General features: G+C 44.7%; 1 protein-coding gene across 22 annotated transcripts in view; it reads right to left on the reverse strand.

Moving 5' to 3' along the window:
- Window positions 1-1,248: 1,248 nt before the first annotated feature.
- The window catches only part of DNM1 (dynamin 1), a 133,550-nt gene continuing 121,249 nt past the window's right edge, over window positions 1,249-13,549 (reverse strand). For 10 of the 22 annotated variants that reach the window (XR_014544051.1, XM_083597274.1, XM_083597271.1 and 7 more), the window contains one exon: window positions 1,249-3,260. Coding sequence is in view for 16 of the 22 variants with exons in the window: in XM_083597274.1 (XP_083453400.1) it covers window positions 3,188-3,260 (73 nt within the window). In the remaining 6 variants the exon portion in view is untranslated. Of the gene's footprint in view, window positions 3,261-9,347; window positions 9,385-13,549 lie in introns of all 22 variants that reach the window. The other 12 variants (XR_014544050.1, XM_083597265.1, XM_083597258.1 and 9 more) reach the window with 3 other exon arrangements.

Raw genomic sequence — 13,549 nt, forward strand, 5'->3', positions numbered from 1 at the left:
TCGGGGGTTTGGGCTGGGTGTTCATCAGTATGCGCATGATACCCAGCTCTACCTCTCTTAAATTGGAACCAGTGATGGTGGTGAAGGTCCTGTGTGGCTGGAGGATGGATGGCAAATAATGAAGTTGAATCCAGACAATAAAGTGTTGTTTGTGGTGGGCAGGAGGCAGGCGGGGGTGGGGGGACTCCATGAATGGGGTAACTCTGCCCCTGAAGGACCAGGTACGGAGCATGGGGGTCATTCTGGACTCACAGCTGTCCATGGAGGCGCAGGTCAGTTCTGTGGCCAGGGCGGCTGTCTACCAACTCCATTTGGTATGCAGGCTGATCCCCTATCTGCCCATGCACTGTCTTGCCAGAGTGGTACATGTGCTGGTTATCTCCTGCTGATTATCTCCTGTAGAGCAATGTGCTCTATGTGGGGCTACATTTGAAGGTGACCCAGAAACTACAACTAATCCAGAATGCGACAGCCAGATTGGTGATTGGAGGCGGCCGCTGAGGCGATATAACACCGGTCCTGAAATACCTACATTGGCTCCCAGTATGTTTCTGAGCACAATTCAAAGTGTTGGTGCTGACCTTTAAAACCTAAACGGCTTCAGCCCAGTATACCTGAAGGAGCGTCTCCACGCCCATGATTCTGCCCAGACACTGAGGTCCAGCGCCGAGGGCCTTCTGGTGGTTCCCTCATTGCAAGAAGTGAAGTTACAGGGAACTAGGCAGAGGGCCTTCCTGGTAGTGGCACCCACCCTGTGGAACACCCTCCCATCAGATGTCAAGGAGATAAATAACCCTACAACTTTTTGAAGACATCTAAAGGCAGCCCTATACAGGGAAGTGTTTAATTTTGATTATGCTTTTATATTTATTGGAAGCCACCTAGAGTGGGCAGGTACTACTACTACAACTCATCATAATAATAATGTGTTGGCTGCCAAAATCACCTGCCAAGGAAAACAGCTGAGTTTTTCTTTTTTAAGAACCGTGGAATCTACTCCGATTAAAGTTGTTTGGAGTTTTTGTATAGAACCTTTCCTTGGTATGTGTAAATAATACCACAGTGAGATAATACACTTTCAGTGGATGGTGATGCTTCCTTTTAAAAACCCCATACAGAATATGTGTGTGTGTTTAACTGTAAAACCAGAACGTCAACCTATTGCTCCTGACACTGCCATCATGTGTGCAGCTCTCCATTTGTCTTGCCACAAATAACTTGATAGCATTAAGTATAAGAGCCTGGAAGCACTGAGAGAGTGTTTTATTCTAGACATGGAGTACTCAGTTATACAGAAATAATAGTTTATTTTTCAGCCAATAAACAAGAGTTGACAGATCACAGACAGCATCACAGATACTAGCAGCACTGCGAAGATTCACCACAATTTTGGGGCAACAATAACCCAACCATGTACAGCAGGGAGTTGACAATCTCAGACTTCTGGGTGTGGGTTATATTTTGTTGGGTGCACATGTGTATATTATATATAATCTCCTTACTCAAGTATTTGCTAAACTCAAACATCAGAAGCATTAAAGGCTTAACACATCTGGACACCATATATATTTAGATCTTTATATTTATAGATATTTATAGATATTTATATAACAGTAAAGATATGTTTCTCATTACTACAATATAGCTCATTTTTTTGTTTAAATTCCTTTAAAGCAACTGGGAGGAAGAAAAGCCAGTTTCACTAGAGTCACATCTGATATGTGCAAGCCACAAGCTACAACAGAACAAAGCTGTGTTTTTAACATGTGCGTTGGACCATTCCAGGACAGAACAGCTAAGAGGCAGATAAAGGATGGATCTCAAGAAGGGAGCAGGGTTACATGTCAAATGGTGGTTTTGGACTCTCCGGGCGGGAGGGACTAGCTTTGCCAGGGCGGCTGGAATTCAAGGAAAGAGAGACAAGAACACAAAAGAAAAAACAAGGGGGGAGAGAGAGAGGGAGAGGGACAAAAATGTAAAACAACAGTTAAAATATGGAAAGGATTGGACATCAGAAGTTGACGTCGAGGATCTTCAACAGAAAATCAAAAGTAACGGCACTGGGGTAAAAGGAACAAAAATTGTAAGTGGGGATGGCTGAAAATTTCCAAGGAGGATGTCTAAAGCTGGCTTTCAAAAAGACAGGATGTTGCAGATCTTTTCCCCCACCCCACTTTAAATATTTCTATATTTACCCCTCAACATATACATAAAGAAGCCAGAGAAGAGGATGTCAAGACTAGCAGTTACACACATTTCCCCCCACATTACATATTTGTACCATCAGCATGCAAGAAGTGAAGGTTGGAAGAATCAACAGAATCGTCATGACATCAAACGAGTAGTGTTTTTGTTTGTTTGTCTGAAGCAATGGTAGTTGCACTAAAACACACAGCCCACTCCTGGAAATATTAGATAGTCCATTTCTGTGGAGAGGAAGGCTATCAACCTCTCTCCTGCTTTGTGGAAAGTCAGTTGTAAGTGGTAATACAAGCCAGCTGCCTGGAAACACCAGCCTCTCTTAACCTTCCTTTGCTACTTCAAAAAATAGAGGGTAGCACATTGTGTTGGTTCCTTCCACCTCGAGATAGTGAGAGAATTCTTGGTCTGCAAGACGGCATTATTCAGTAAGCCCTCCTGTCCCCAGCTTGAGAGAAGGCTGTGTCAACTGTTCCCTAAAGTTTGCACTTTGACTCTCAAACCCACATACCAGACGTTACCAAGAATGTTCAAGAATGTTAAAACGTTTTTGTTAACATTATCTTCATGTGTTATCCTCTTCCAGAATTTTCATCTTAACTATAGTAGGGGGGGAAATTGTTACGTAGCTATAGATTAGAGCTAGATGCTACAGCTAACCATCGCAGGCAGGACGCTATGCGCAGACCAGGCAGGTTGTCCACAACTGCCGTTTTGGTGCACAGCAATGCTCCTGTAAAAACAATGCTCCAAAGATCTTATGTCCTTCCAAGTTCCCCATGCCACTGAACTAGGACTACTCTACGCTCACAAAGCAATACAGGATGCACGAGAGAAGACGAAGAAGAGCTCAATCACTAACGAGCATTTTACGACATGGGGGAAGGAGGGGAGTGAAGGTGCCTGTGGGAGGAACAAGGGGTTGGGTTGCTGGGGCGGGGAGAACCCCGGGCACAGAACTTGTTGCCAGCTTTCTACAGGCCTCGGGTTATAAATCTAAGAGGGACGGTTCAGCTGGTCGGATTATGGTGGGTCGAGTAGGTGAGGCAGGGCCCTTCCGGCTGTGAGAGCAGAGAGAAGAAGAGAGAAAGAAAGACGAGAAGAGAACACACACACAGAGGTTAGCCATGGCGGTCAGTCACAATCCCTACATGCTTCTCCACCTCATCCAGACCAGGACCTTGGCCTTCACATAGACCAGAGAGGGCAATGTTGTTATTCAAAGCCTTTTAAAAATGGATCAATTTCACTGTTGCTGCTTTAAAAAGGAAGACAAGAAACCACCCTAGACACAGATCTATGAAATCCCCATGGATTACTGGTGTTCACTTAGAATCTCATTGAAGGATCTCTAGAAACCAGAGTCCAATTTCCAGAAAGGAGGTCCTGGTACCCAGGTGAGTGTTGAGAAGCATGCAGCACAACCTTTGTGATGCTACTATACCAAGCGAGTGAGGAGCAATGTTACACAGAATGGGTGGTGTCCTCTGGGAGGTGCTGTTTCAGAAGTTGCCGGCCAGTCTGGATCAGGCACCCCCTGCTCTGAGAGTAAAGGGCACCTTTTTGAGCTTGACCACTAGCTGAGTCCAGCTTTTTCAAACACTTCTTTATAACCCTAGAACAAATTTAGTCAGAAATTAGGTTGCAGCATGCCTCCCTCCACCCCCCTCCAATTGACAACTCCCAGACTTTTTGAACCTCTCCAGCAACAACCAGGGGCTGCTTCATACTGTCAGACTGGTGTGGTCAGAAGTTGGTTTTGAGCTGCTGGATGCTGAAGGTGAAGCACCTCTTAGGTATGTCCTTCAGCTCTAGTAACGGCTTCACCCTTGTTTATGTCACCCCAAACTGCTTCAGCATGAGACAGGCAGGCGCCAGCCTCTGCCAATGTCCATGTGATGTTAGCTTGTTTTTTATTTTATTGCTGCCTGTTTTAATTTATGCTTTTTAATTTTGTTACTATCTCGTTATATTTGTTTTATTTTTATTGTGTGAACTGCCTTGAGAAAAGACTGAAGTGTGGCCTAATTTTTGCAAAGCAAATTCATATCCTGGTGCATCCATTTTTAGGTGCTGTAAACCTTGGCAGCACTCATTTTTCCAGTGCTGAATCTTTTCCGGGAACTTACCTTAAGTTACTGGATAGTCTCAGTATTATAGACAAGTCTGCCACATAACCTTTCTGATTGTGGGGGTGGGGGTTGCCATTGTGTATGGATGTCACGAGGCTTGATCAGGTTGGGTGTCTGGGAACAGATTGGGAGTATCCCAGAGAGGGGCTCTCCATCTCCATGGCCATAGCCCAGTCTAGGATAAACATATCTGTGGGCTCTTGCACAATAAATATAACTTAACAGAGAATTTATATTATCTGTGTGACAGTCCTACATGCATGTAAACCACTGTGAGCAGAAGCTGTCACCAGGGCTTGCCCTTTACCATGGAAGAGTTTGCTTTGGTCTACCATTTTCCTCTCTCAAACCTACATTTGTATTCCCCCCCCCCCTTAATGAGCTCCAACCAGAACAAGGCTCCATTTTGTAGTGGTCTAAAGTCAGCACTGCCTTGAGGAGGCAGAGCTTCCCAACATGTATACTGTGTGGCTATTTAGAGGTGTGAAGGATCATAATACGTCATGCTCTATGCACAAAAGCATTTCCTACAAGGGAGTTGCATAGGAACTTTGTAATGCACGAAGGCTGCAAATGCAGCTCTTCTCTCAAAACTGGAAGAGAAATGATTGTTTGTGACTTCTTTGGTGCTCTTTGTAAAATCCAGGCTCTGGGCAGGCAAAGTTTCCCAACAGCGAGTCCCAGAAGGATGAACGGGCAACAGCCAAGCCTCCTCAAAAAGACCAGCTCCTGCAACCAAACAACCTGGCAAGACCTGAGCTCCTGTTGAGGAGGGCTGACAGGAAGCAGGAAAGAGATGATGTTCTGGAAGCAAGTCAGTTACTGCAAAACTGCCGTGATGATGGAACACCAAGTTACAGTCCCCCTGAGCTGCATGGTATACCTCTCACACTCCACAGCTACAGGTTCACTGGGGATGATACAGAGATGTGCCAAGGAGAAATCACCATCTCCACCTGAACGCCACTGCTCTCCGCTCACTCTCTTCCTCCACACCAATGGCCTTGATCAAACTTAGAAGGGCAGGGGCCGAAGTCTTACTATCGTTGAAGGCAGGCAATGCTGTACTTACGCCTCTGTCCAAAACAGGCCTTGAAAATTCATTCTAGTATTACGTAAGGATAATGCATCTACAATTAATTTTAGCACAACAAAGATCATGGTCTTTTCTAGATGCAGATTTATAAGTAAGAGGAGAATAGGTGGTCGGCGTATAGACACAAATCAAGAAGTTTAGATACTTGGGGCATTATGTTTTCCTCCACACTTTCTTGGACTACCCCGACACAGATGGGCAGTAGAAGCTGCTCAAAGTATAATAAAGTGGCACTCCATTTTTTTCTATAGTAAGGGAGCACAATTTATCCCTGCTGCCGTGAAAGTATATAAGGTTTACATCTTGTCTCAGCTGCTGTATGTCGTTCTGATATGGATTCAGGAATTTAGTTCAACAGTTGAGAGTGTTCTTTCAAACTTTTTGCATCCCCTTTTTGGAATCCCATAGTGAGTGTTAACCACTGGTCAATGGCCAGAGACAGGCCTTGCATCTATAGAATAGAAACAAGGCCAGATTTAACTGCCTCCCTTCTGCAACAGACTACTTTGCCCCCTTGCGAGTAAATATCCCAGAAGGACACAGGAATGGCACCTGGAATATTTCTTGGCTGATACAAAATAATAACAACAGAATTAGTGGCCAAGTTCCTGTTCTAGGCTCAAAGGTCTCATAAGAAGATTCATGCTAATTTCCATTTGTATCTCATGCTTTTATCTTTTGTAATTGTATGTTAAGTAAGTATATGTTTTAATACTCATGGCTTTTATTCTGTGTATATTCTGTCTTAGTAGGTCTGTGACTATAAAAAATGATTGATTGATTGATTAAATTTACAGGAGATACTCCTCACAATGGGACATTTTTCAAGATTTTACATTCATGTACAAAGACAAGTATGTACAAAAGGTTTTCTATCTCTGCCTATTTCATGTGACTGCAATTCCACAGCTTGCTGCCTTTGCCCACCCCTGCACTCACTTTTGGTCACACACACATTATTCCTTAACAACACGTTCATAATGCAGTCTTTCCCTTCCAGAATTCTGGGTGCTGTAGTTTGTTATGGTTTGCTGGGAACTGAAACTACAGTGCCCAGAATTCTGGAAGGGAAAGACTGCACTACAAATATGCTTAAAAGCTATAGTGTGTACACAACGTCAGCCTCTCAGGTCACAAATAACAATAAGACAGATTTTCTAGCTCAGTGTGATTTATTATACTGCCAAATTGCTCCTGCTTCACTGCTCCCCTGGCAACAAACAACCCCCAGGACAGGGGGCTTCCTAATTGGAGCTTGCTAGGGAGCAAGAAACCATCGTCCCTGCTTTGGATATACCAAAAGCCAAGGCTTTTTCCCTTCTCTCTCATAACTGCTGTGGAACAGGCTGTATGAGCCACCAGAACACTGGTTTGCTGTGCCAGAAAGGCACCTGTCACCTGGCCCAGGCCACACCATTTTTATAATCATGCTTCAAAACACAAAACCAATTTGTTTGGTCCTCATGTTTATGAAGGGGGAAAAATCCCTTTTGCTTGTGTAACTGTTCTTGCACGCACACGCAAACATGCACACGAAGCAGGGGAGGGGAACTGAATTACTGAATGTGAAATAAATCCTGTGAATCTAAGTAGAATTATGTAATGCACATTATTATTATCTCTGTTACTCTTAGAACCTGTCTTTCTCAGCTGCAGAATCTGCAATTGGGTTTCTTTACTGCCCACCGGGCCCTATTAATACTCAATTCCTCATTGCCAAAGTATCTCTTTTGCTGCCCTACCTTTTGCTGTGAATTCTCTTCCTACCTTAACTGGAAACCCCAAAGAAAATAACGCTTGCCAAGGCCCTTCTCTGGTGTTCAACAAATATGCTGCTGCAAAGTTTTGGAAGAGAGAAAGGAAAATAGAAGCAGAGAAGGCAAGAAAGGCTTAGAAAGGCTCTCTTGTTGCAATGAAGAAGAAAAATGGGTGCAGGGATCAGAAGGTGGAATAAAGTTTACAGCACGAAGTTCAAGTTAGCTCCTTGGCTCCTACAGTCTTTTCACATTTACAGGTTCAATGTGAAACAAGCTGACTACATCTCAAGGCAGTAGGGGTGTAATGGTTATAGTGCCGCACTTAAGACTAGGGAGATTTGGGCTCAAATCCCCATTCAGCCACAAAACTTTCTGAGCCAGTCGCTGTCACACAACCAAACTTTATCTTGTGAAGATAAAGGCAGGGAACCATGTACATTACCCTGAACATCTTATAGAATGGGAGGGATAAACTGAAATTAGATATCTAGATAGATCAAAGAACTTACTGAGACTTGGTCACCTTGTTAAGGAACAAATAAAGCAACGTTCCATGGCAGGGGTGTGGAAATGAAATTTCTGCATCCCTGAGTGTCAGTGTGTGAGGCTTGAGAGTCACAACACACCAAATAAAACAGTACCAAGGGATATGGAACCAGAACCCCAAAGGAGCTAAGTTTAAGCACATTCAGTGGGAAGTTTGAGACCCAGCAACTTTTATTGCAAGCTGCTGTGTTTCACAAGGAGGGTGCTGTGTGGCAGTGGTGGGGGTTTGGGGTGGGGTTCGGATGTTTCTTAAGTCACAGAGCTTGGAATGAACTAGTACAGCAGAACAAAGTTCACTGAACTGGTTCACAAACCTCTGGACTACACCTGAAAGTAGTTCCCATAATTGTCGGGTAAAATAAAGATGAATTAAAGTTCATTTTGGGATAGAATTTTGAATGTTTTTGGGGTCTTTCATGTCCATTCCCTCCTGGACTAGCTTTCATTTTTTAAAAAAGTAAATCAAACAGGAAGTTAGTAAGCAAAACATTGATGCAATGTCCTAAGGCTTGTTAGGCAGATACTATGCCCTGGTGTTGCTGAGTATGTTGTGTTACTTAATCACTGTTGCTAAGCTCTCAGAAGGAAGGGATGTGAGGTATCTCCTATATCCTGCTGAAGAGAGTCATTCTTCCAACAGGAGCAGCTTGCTGTGAGAAGTGTGTACGGTTCCAGGAATAAAGCAGATGATGCCTTGTGCCTTTAGCAACTGTGTTCCTGGCACAACTTAAACAGGGCAAGCCTTTTCTAGTGTAGGTGCAGGTGCCACCACCTTGATGGGTGATCAACTGTGCAACCGTGTATATGCATGGCGTTGGGAAATTATTAAATGATTCATTTCAAACCCAGTGGAAGAGAGCTGGAAAGTCTTCGTGGTTTGCAAGGAGACCCTACCCAGAGACCCAAGCGGATGTCAGTGAGAGTGGAGAAAGCCCCCAAGAGACTTGGTCTTGCTCTGGTGCCAGCCCAATTGAAGTGTACGGGATGAAAAAAAGCTCACCAGGCCCTAATTTCTCCTGCTGAATCTGAAGGGAAGCAATGCTAGGGACATAACTCGAGACATGGGGATGGGCACGAGGAACACAAGTTTTTTAAGCAGATGAAGGACCTTGGGTAGCAGAAGGTGATGGGAGAGGCCTCCCTCTGCTCCTGAGTCCAGTCAGAGGAGAGGATCCTGTGATGGAAGGGCCAGTGGTCTGCTCTGGCCAATGTTTGTGGAAGAAAGCTTGGGGAGAAAAGACCTTTAATAATGGTGCAGCCTTCACAAACTCATTCTCTTCCTCCCTCCCTCTCAAAATCATGTTCGAAACTGTCCAATTCTATGGGACTTAAAAGGACTATTAGGGATGGTGGCGGTGGGGAAATTATTTTCTTTTCACATAATTTAAATTAATGGCAGCAAAAAAATTCCCAGCACATTTCCACTACAACGCTCTAATGAGCAGGAATTTGCAGGGCCTGCTTCTGAAGACCAGGATATCTCTAAGAACTACCTAGGAGAGGCAGGTGGCAGGACAGGGGAATGGGAAGGCATGGCTGGGTGGGATAAGACTAACACTGAGTCATGCATCACTAGAGGCTGAGGGAGGCAGGGGTGAGTGGGAGTGAAGAACGTACCGTAGCTGCCAATCTTCAAGGGTCACTGATAGTGATTCTGAAAGACAACACGAGAGCAACATGGCTGTTCAGACAATTTGAGGCAAGAGGCCACGCAAGTCTGGAAAATGAGTCACACTCGTGTGCACATGCACACGTGCGTGCACACAGATACTTGTGAAAAAGCACAATGACCAATACTGCATACATGTGCAAGGACAATGAAAGGAAGATGGAAATCTGCAGCTGCACCCACCCACCCACACAACCGCACACACAAGGATGTCTGCATCCTCGCATACCACAATTCCATTGCAAGGTACAAAACTGTGCCTGCACCAGCATGTACAACAGACACATACAACACACGCCATGACACTTGCACCCCATGCACACTCACACAGCTGCAGCCATGCACACCTGTGCAAGAGCCGACATTTTCAGCCACCCACAGATATGTAGCCGCTGGCACTTTAAGGGCAGTGGCACACAAAAGGACTGGCAGGTTGTGTACAAACTTACCTGCCTCCAGAAGTGGGTGCAGGGTATTCTCTCCTCCACTGCCAGGGCCAGCCCTATCACTAGATGAAATGAGGCAGCTGCCTTGGGCAGCAGATGCTTGGGGGTGGGCGTGCACGTGCAGGGCTGTGCCGAAGGTGTTGGAGGACAGAGCTGAGCCTGTGCCCTTGGGTGCAGCAGAGGGCCTTGCTCTGGAACCCATGCTGGGGTACATGATGTGTAAAAGGTATGAAGTAAAATAATATTTTGAATGTTTTAATGAGTCATTTTTTTTGTTTACCCCGTTTTATTGTTTTAGTCTGTTTGTAAACTACTCTGAGGTTTATCTGTTTCTTGTTTTTTACAATCAAGGTTGTATAAATTTTATGAATTAAAAATAATAAATAAGACTTAACTAGCAGCCTGACTGACTTTTATACACGGAGGGCAAATGGGGAGGGGGAGGGAGCCATCTGGTTCTTCACCAGAGGCAGCAAAATGTGCTGGATGGCCTTGCCAAGCAGACTCCAGCATATAGTTCTGCCCCTCCCTCCACATTTGAGGGAGGCTTTTAGAAATCCACACTGTTCCCACCCCCCAGGTACCTAACTCACTTGTCCAGTTAAAATGTTTATTCCATGCCTTAAAAACCAAGCAGTGCATTTGTTTGTTTTTTAAGTGGAAATCTTGTTCAGGTGGCCGCGGACTGACTTTGGAAGTGCCACAAGAGTCAGCCAATCAGCACTCAGCACAGCCAGCTGGCTAAAGTGGAAAAGAGACACTCCAGGATTGGTACAAAGGACGGCCAATCAGCCCTCTGGCATCTCCTGGAAACAGGCAAAACTGGTTACTCCCAATCTCAATCCAGGTTGGAAGTCTGCACGTCTTTCCAAATAAGAGTGAATGCAGATCCACAGACAGAACTGGTATGAATGTTTATTTGAAAGGTACACCTTCCGTGTCCTCCTGAAGATCTTTGTACTTTAACTGCTATCACCTTGATCACTGGCTGTGGCTGAGGGGAGCTGGAGTCCATCAACATCTGAAGGGTCAACTGTTCTTTTCCGTAAAGTTTGCACCCAGTATCCTGCTAGTGCAGGAAAACTGATTCCCTTGTCTTGCTCAGATGGGGTACTTCCCAGAAGACAGCTGTCTGGCAGCAATGCACTTCAGGAAGAATATAAGCCTTCTCCCACAAGTCACACATAAGATGTTTTAAGGTACTTACAACGCAAATGACTTCCTTTCTCAATCAAACGCAGAAGCTGCATTCTCACACATTCAGAACTAAGACTACTCTCACACATGCCCAAACAGGGACTATTCTCATTACACTGTGTGAAAATTCCCCTTGTCAAAGCTGCCCTCTTCAGATTACTGGACCATCTCACTAAACCAGAGGTTGCTAGCTTGAAGCCTCCCCCCCCCCCCCGGTGCATATGGACTCCAACTCCCATCATTCCTGGCTGTTGGCCATGCTGGCTGAGGCTAATGGGAGTTGCAGTCCAGCAACAAGGTCGCAGGTTCCCCCATCGCTGCACCAAACAGTTGTCAGGTGTAAGGTTATATTCAACAGCATCTTACACTTGGGTAACAACAAGGCCACAGCTTCAGGGCTACACAAGCAAACATATGCACCTCAGCCCTCCTCATAGACCTTGTAAATTAATTTGTTAAAAAGACCTTTACAGGCAATTCTACACATATCTACTTAGAAGTATTTCACTGGTGCACACTCACAGGTAAGTGGGTATAGGATTGCAGCCTTAACCTACTATCTGTCCCCAGTTAATATGGTAGCCAGTAATTCTAAACATATGCAAGCACTTATAAAAACAGCAAACAGAAAATGCCATCTTTAAAAATATATGCCTCCCCTTTCTCTCTATCTTGTAGGACTAACTCTTCTAAGATGATGTCCGCTACAACTATGGATCATCTAAAATTAAAAAGAGGCGATGTTTCTTGCTTCAGAAACAATATGTAAATTTATGTGCACTTAATCAACAAGTAACCAATTCAAAAGTCCTAGGTCTTATTAGAATTCATTTCTTAAGGTTTATTAAGAAGTTTATTAAGGTTGCAGCCTTAATAATAATTATTACGTGTGCTTAACCCTTTACTACCTGGCATTTGTATAAATATTCATCTACCCCAAAATACTCCACACAGAAAACAAGGTGCAGGCTTTACACTCAAGTGCACAGGCTTTCTCTCTCATGCACACGTTTCAAAGAAAGCAAACAAATATTTGACATCCACTGATGAAGTGCACACACACACACATACTCAAACGTGTGTAGCTCAAAGGCTGAAATGCTGGGCCCCCCTTCAGTATTCTCCGCGCAATGTGGGAAGGCCAAATTTGTGTTAAAAGAAGAAAAACAAAGAAGAAGAAGAAAACAGAACAGCAACAAATGAAGATGGTTGTCTGTTCACTTGTGGCCAGCAAACTCAAGCCCAACTGCCAACGTGAACTCTCTTATTCTATATACAAGAGATGGAGCAAGGAGGACTGACTTGCCATCTGGGGGCTGTTGACCAGTGGAGTTGGGCCAACGACGGGGTGGAATAAAAGAGTTGGGAGGGGAGAGAAAGAGGGAGAGAGAATCTGGAAACACTTGGAAATCATTTGAGCTGAGCCACTCAAATATTATCAACACCTCGGCACCTTAAAGACTAGCAAATAATGCTGTAGCATAAACATTTGTGGACATTTGAGTCCCCTTTTGGTCCAGAAAAAGTTTGTGTTAGGTCTCTAATGTATTATAAGACTGTCTTTAAAATGCAACAGCCTAACAGGTCTACTTTTCTGGACGCTGCCAGAATTTCATACCGTATATATCTTTCTCTGAGACATGAATGGTTGCAGAGGCATAGCAAGGTCAGGTGGTACCTGGTGTAAAAAATTTTTTGTCACACCCCCCACATGGCAATTTTTAGAGAGGGCACTCCAAAATTGTTGAGCTGTTTTTAGGGTACCCCAAAATGGGTGACCTCTTTTTAGGGAGGGTTGGCCACGAAACTCATACGCCCGCCAATATCGTGAAAATCTGACCGCTGATCGCATAAAACCACCTGGGGGTGCCACCCGCCAGAAGGTGCCAGGCTGATCGCCGGGCGTATTTGCGCTATCAACGGGTGGATTTTCACAATGAAATCCATCCGCCGGGAGTGCGAGCACCACCACGCCGATCCACTCAGGGGGATTTTGTCATACACCCTGGAATGACACCTAGGGAGAATCGCATCCCCCGCAACGCCCCTGAGTGGTTGTATCCAATAGGGGCTAAATGTATCCTAAAGCATCTAAATGATCTGCACTTGCTCCCAGTAATTTGCGGGCACAATTCGGAGTGTTGGTGCTGACCTGTAGAGCTCTAAATGGCCTCAACCCAGTATACCTGAAGGAGCATTTCCACTCCATCATTCAGTCTAGCTCCAAGGGCCTTCTGGCAGTTCCCTCACTGCGAGAAGCAAAGTTACAGGGAACCAGGAAGAGGGCCTTCTCGGTAGTGGCACCCGCCCTGTGGAACACCCTCCCTCCAGATGTCAAAGACAAAAACAACTTCCAGACTTTTAGAAGACATCTGAAGGCAGTCCTGTATAGAGAAGTTTTTAATGTTTGATGTTTTCTTGTGTTTTTAATATTCTGTTGGGAGCTGCCCAGACTGGTTGGGGCAACCCAGCCAAATGGGTGGGGTACAAAGAATAAAATTACTGTA

The sequence above is a fragment of the Podarcis filfolensis genome (assembly GCF_964270895.1).
Source record: "Podarcis filfolensis genome assembly, chromosome: Z".
NCBI lineage: Eukaryota > Metazoa > Chordata > Lepidosauria > Squamata > Lacertidae > Podarcis > Podarcis filfolensis.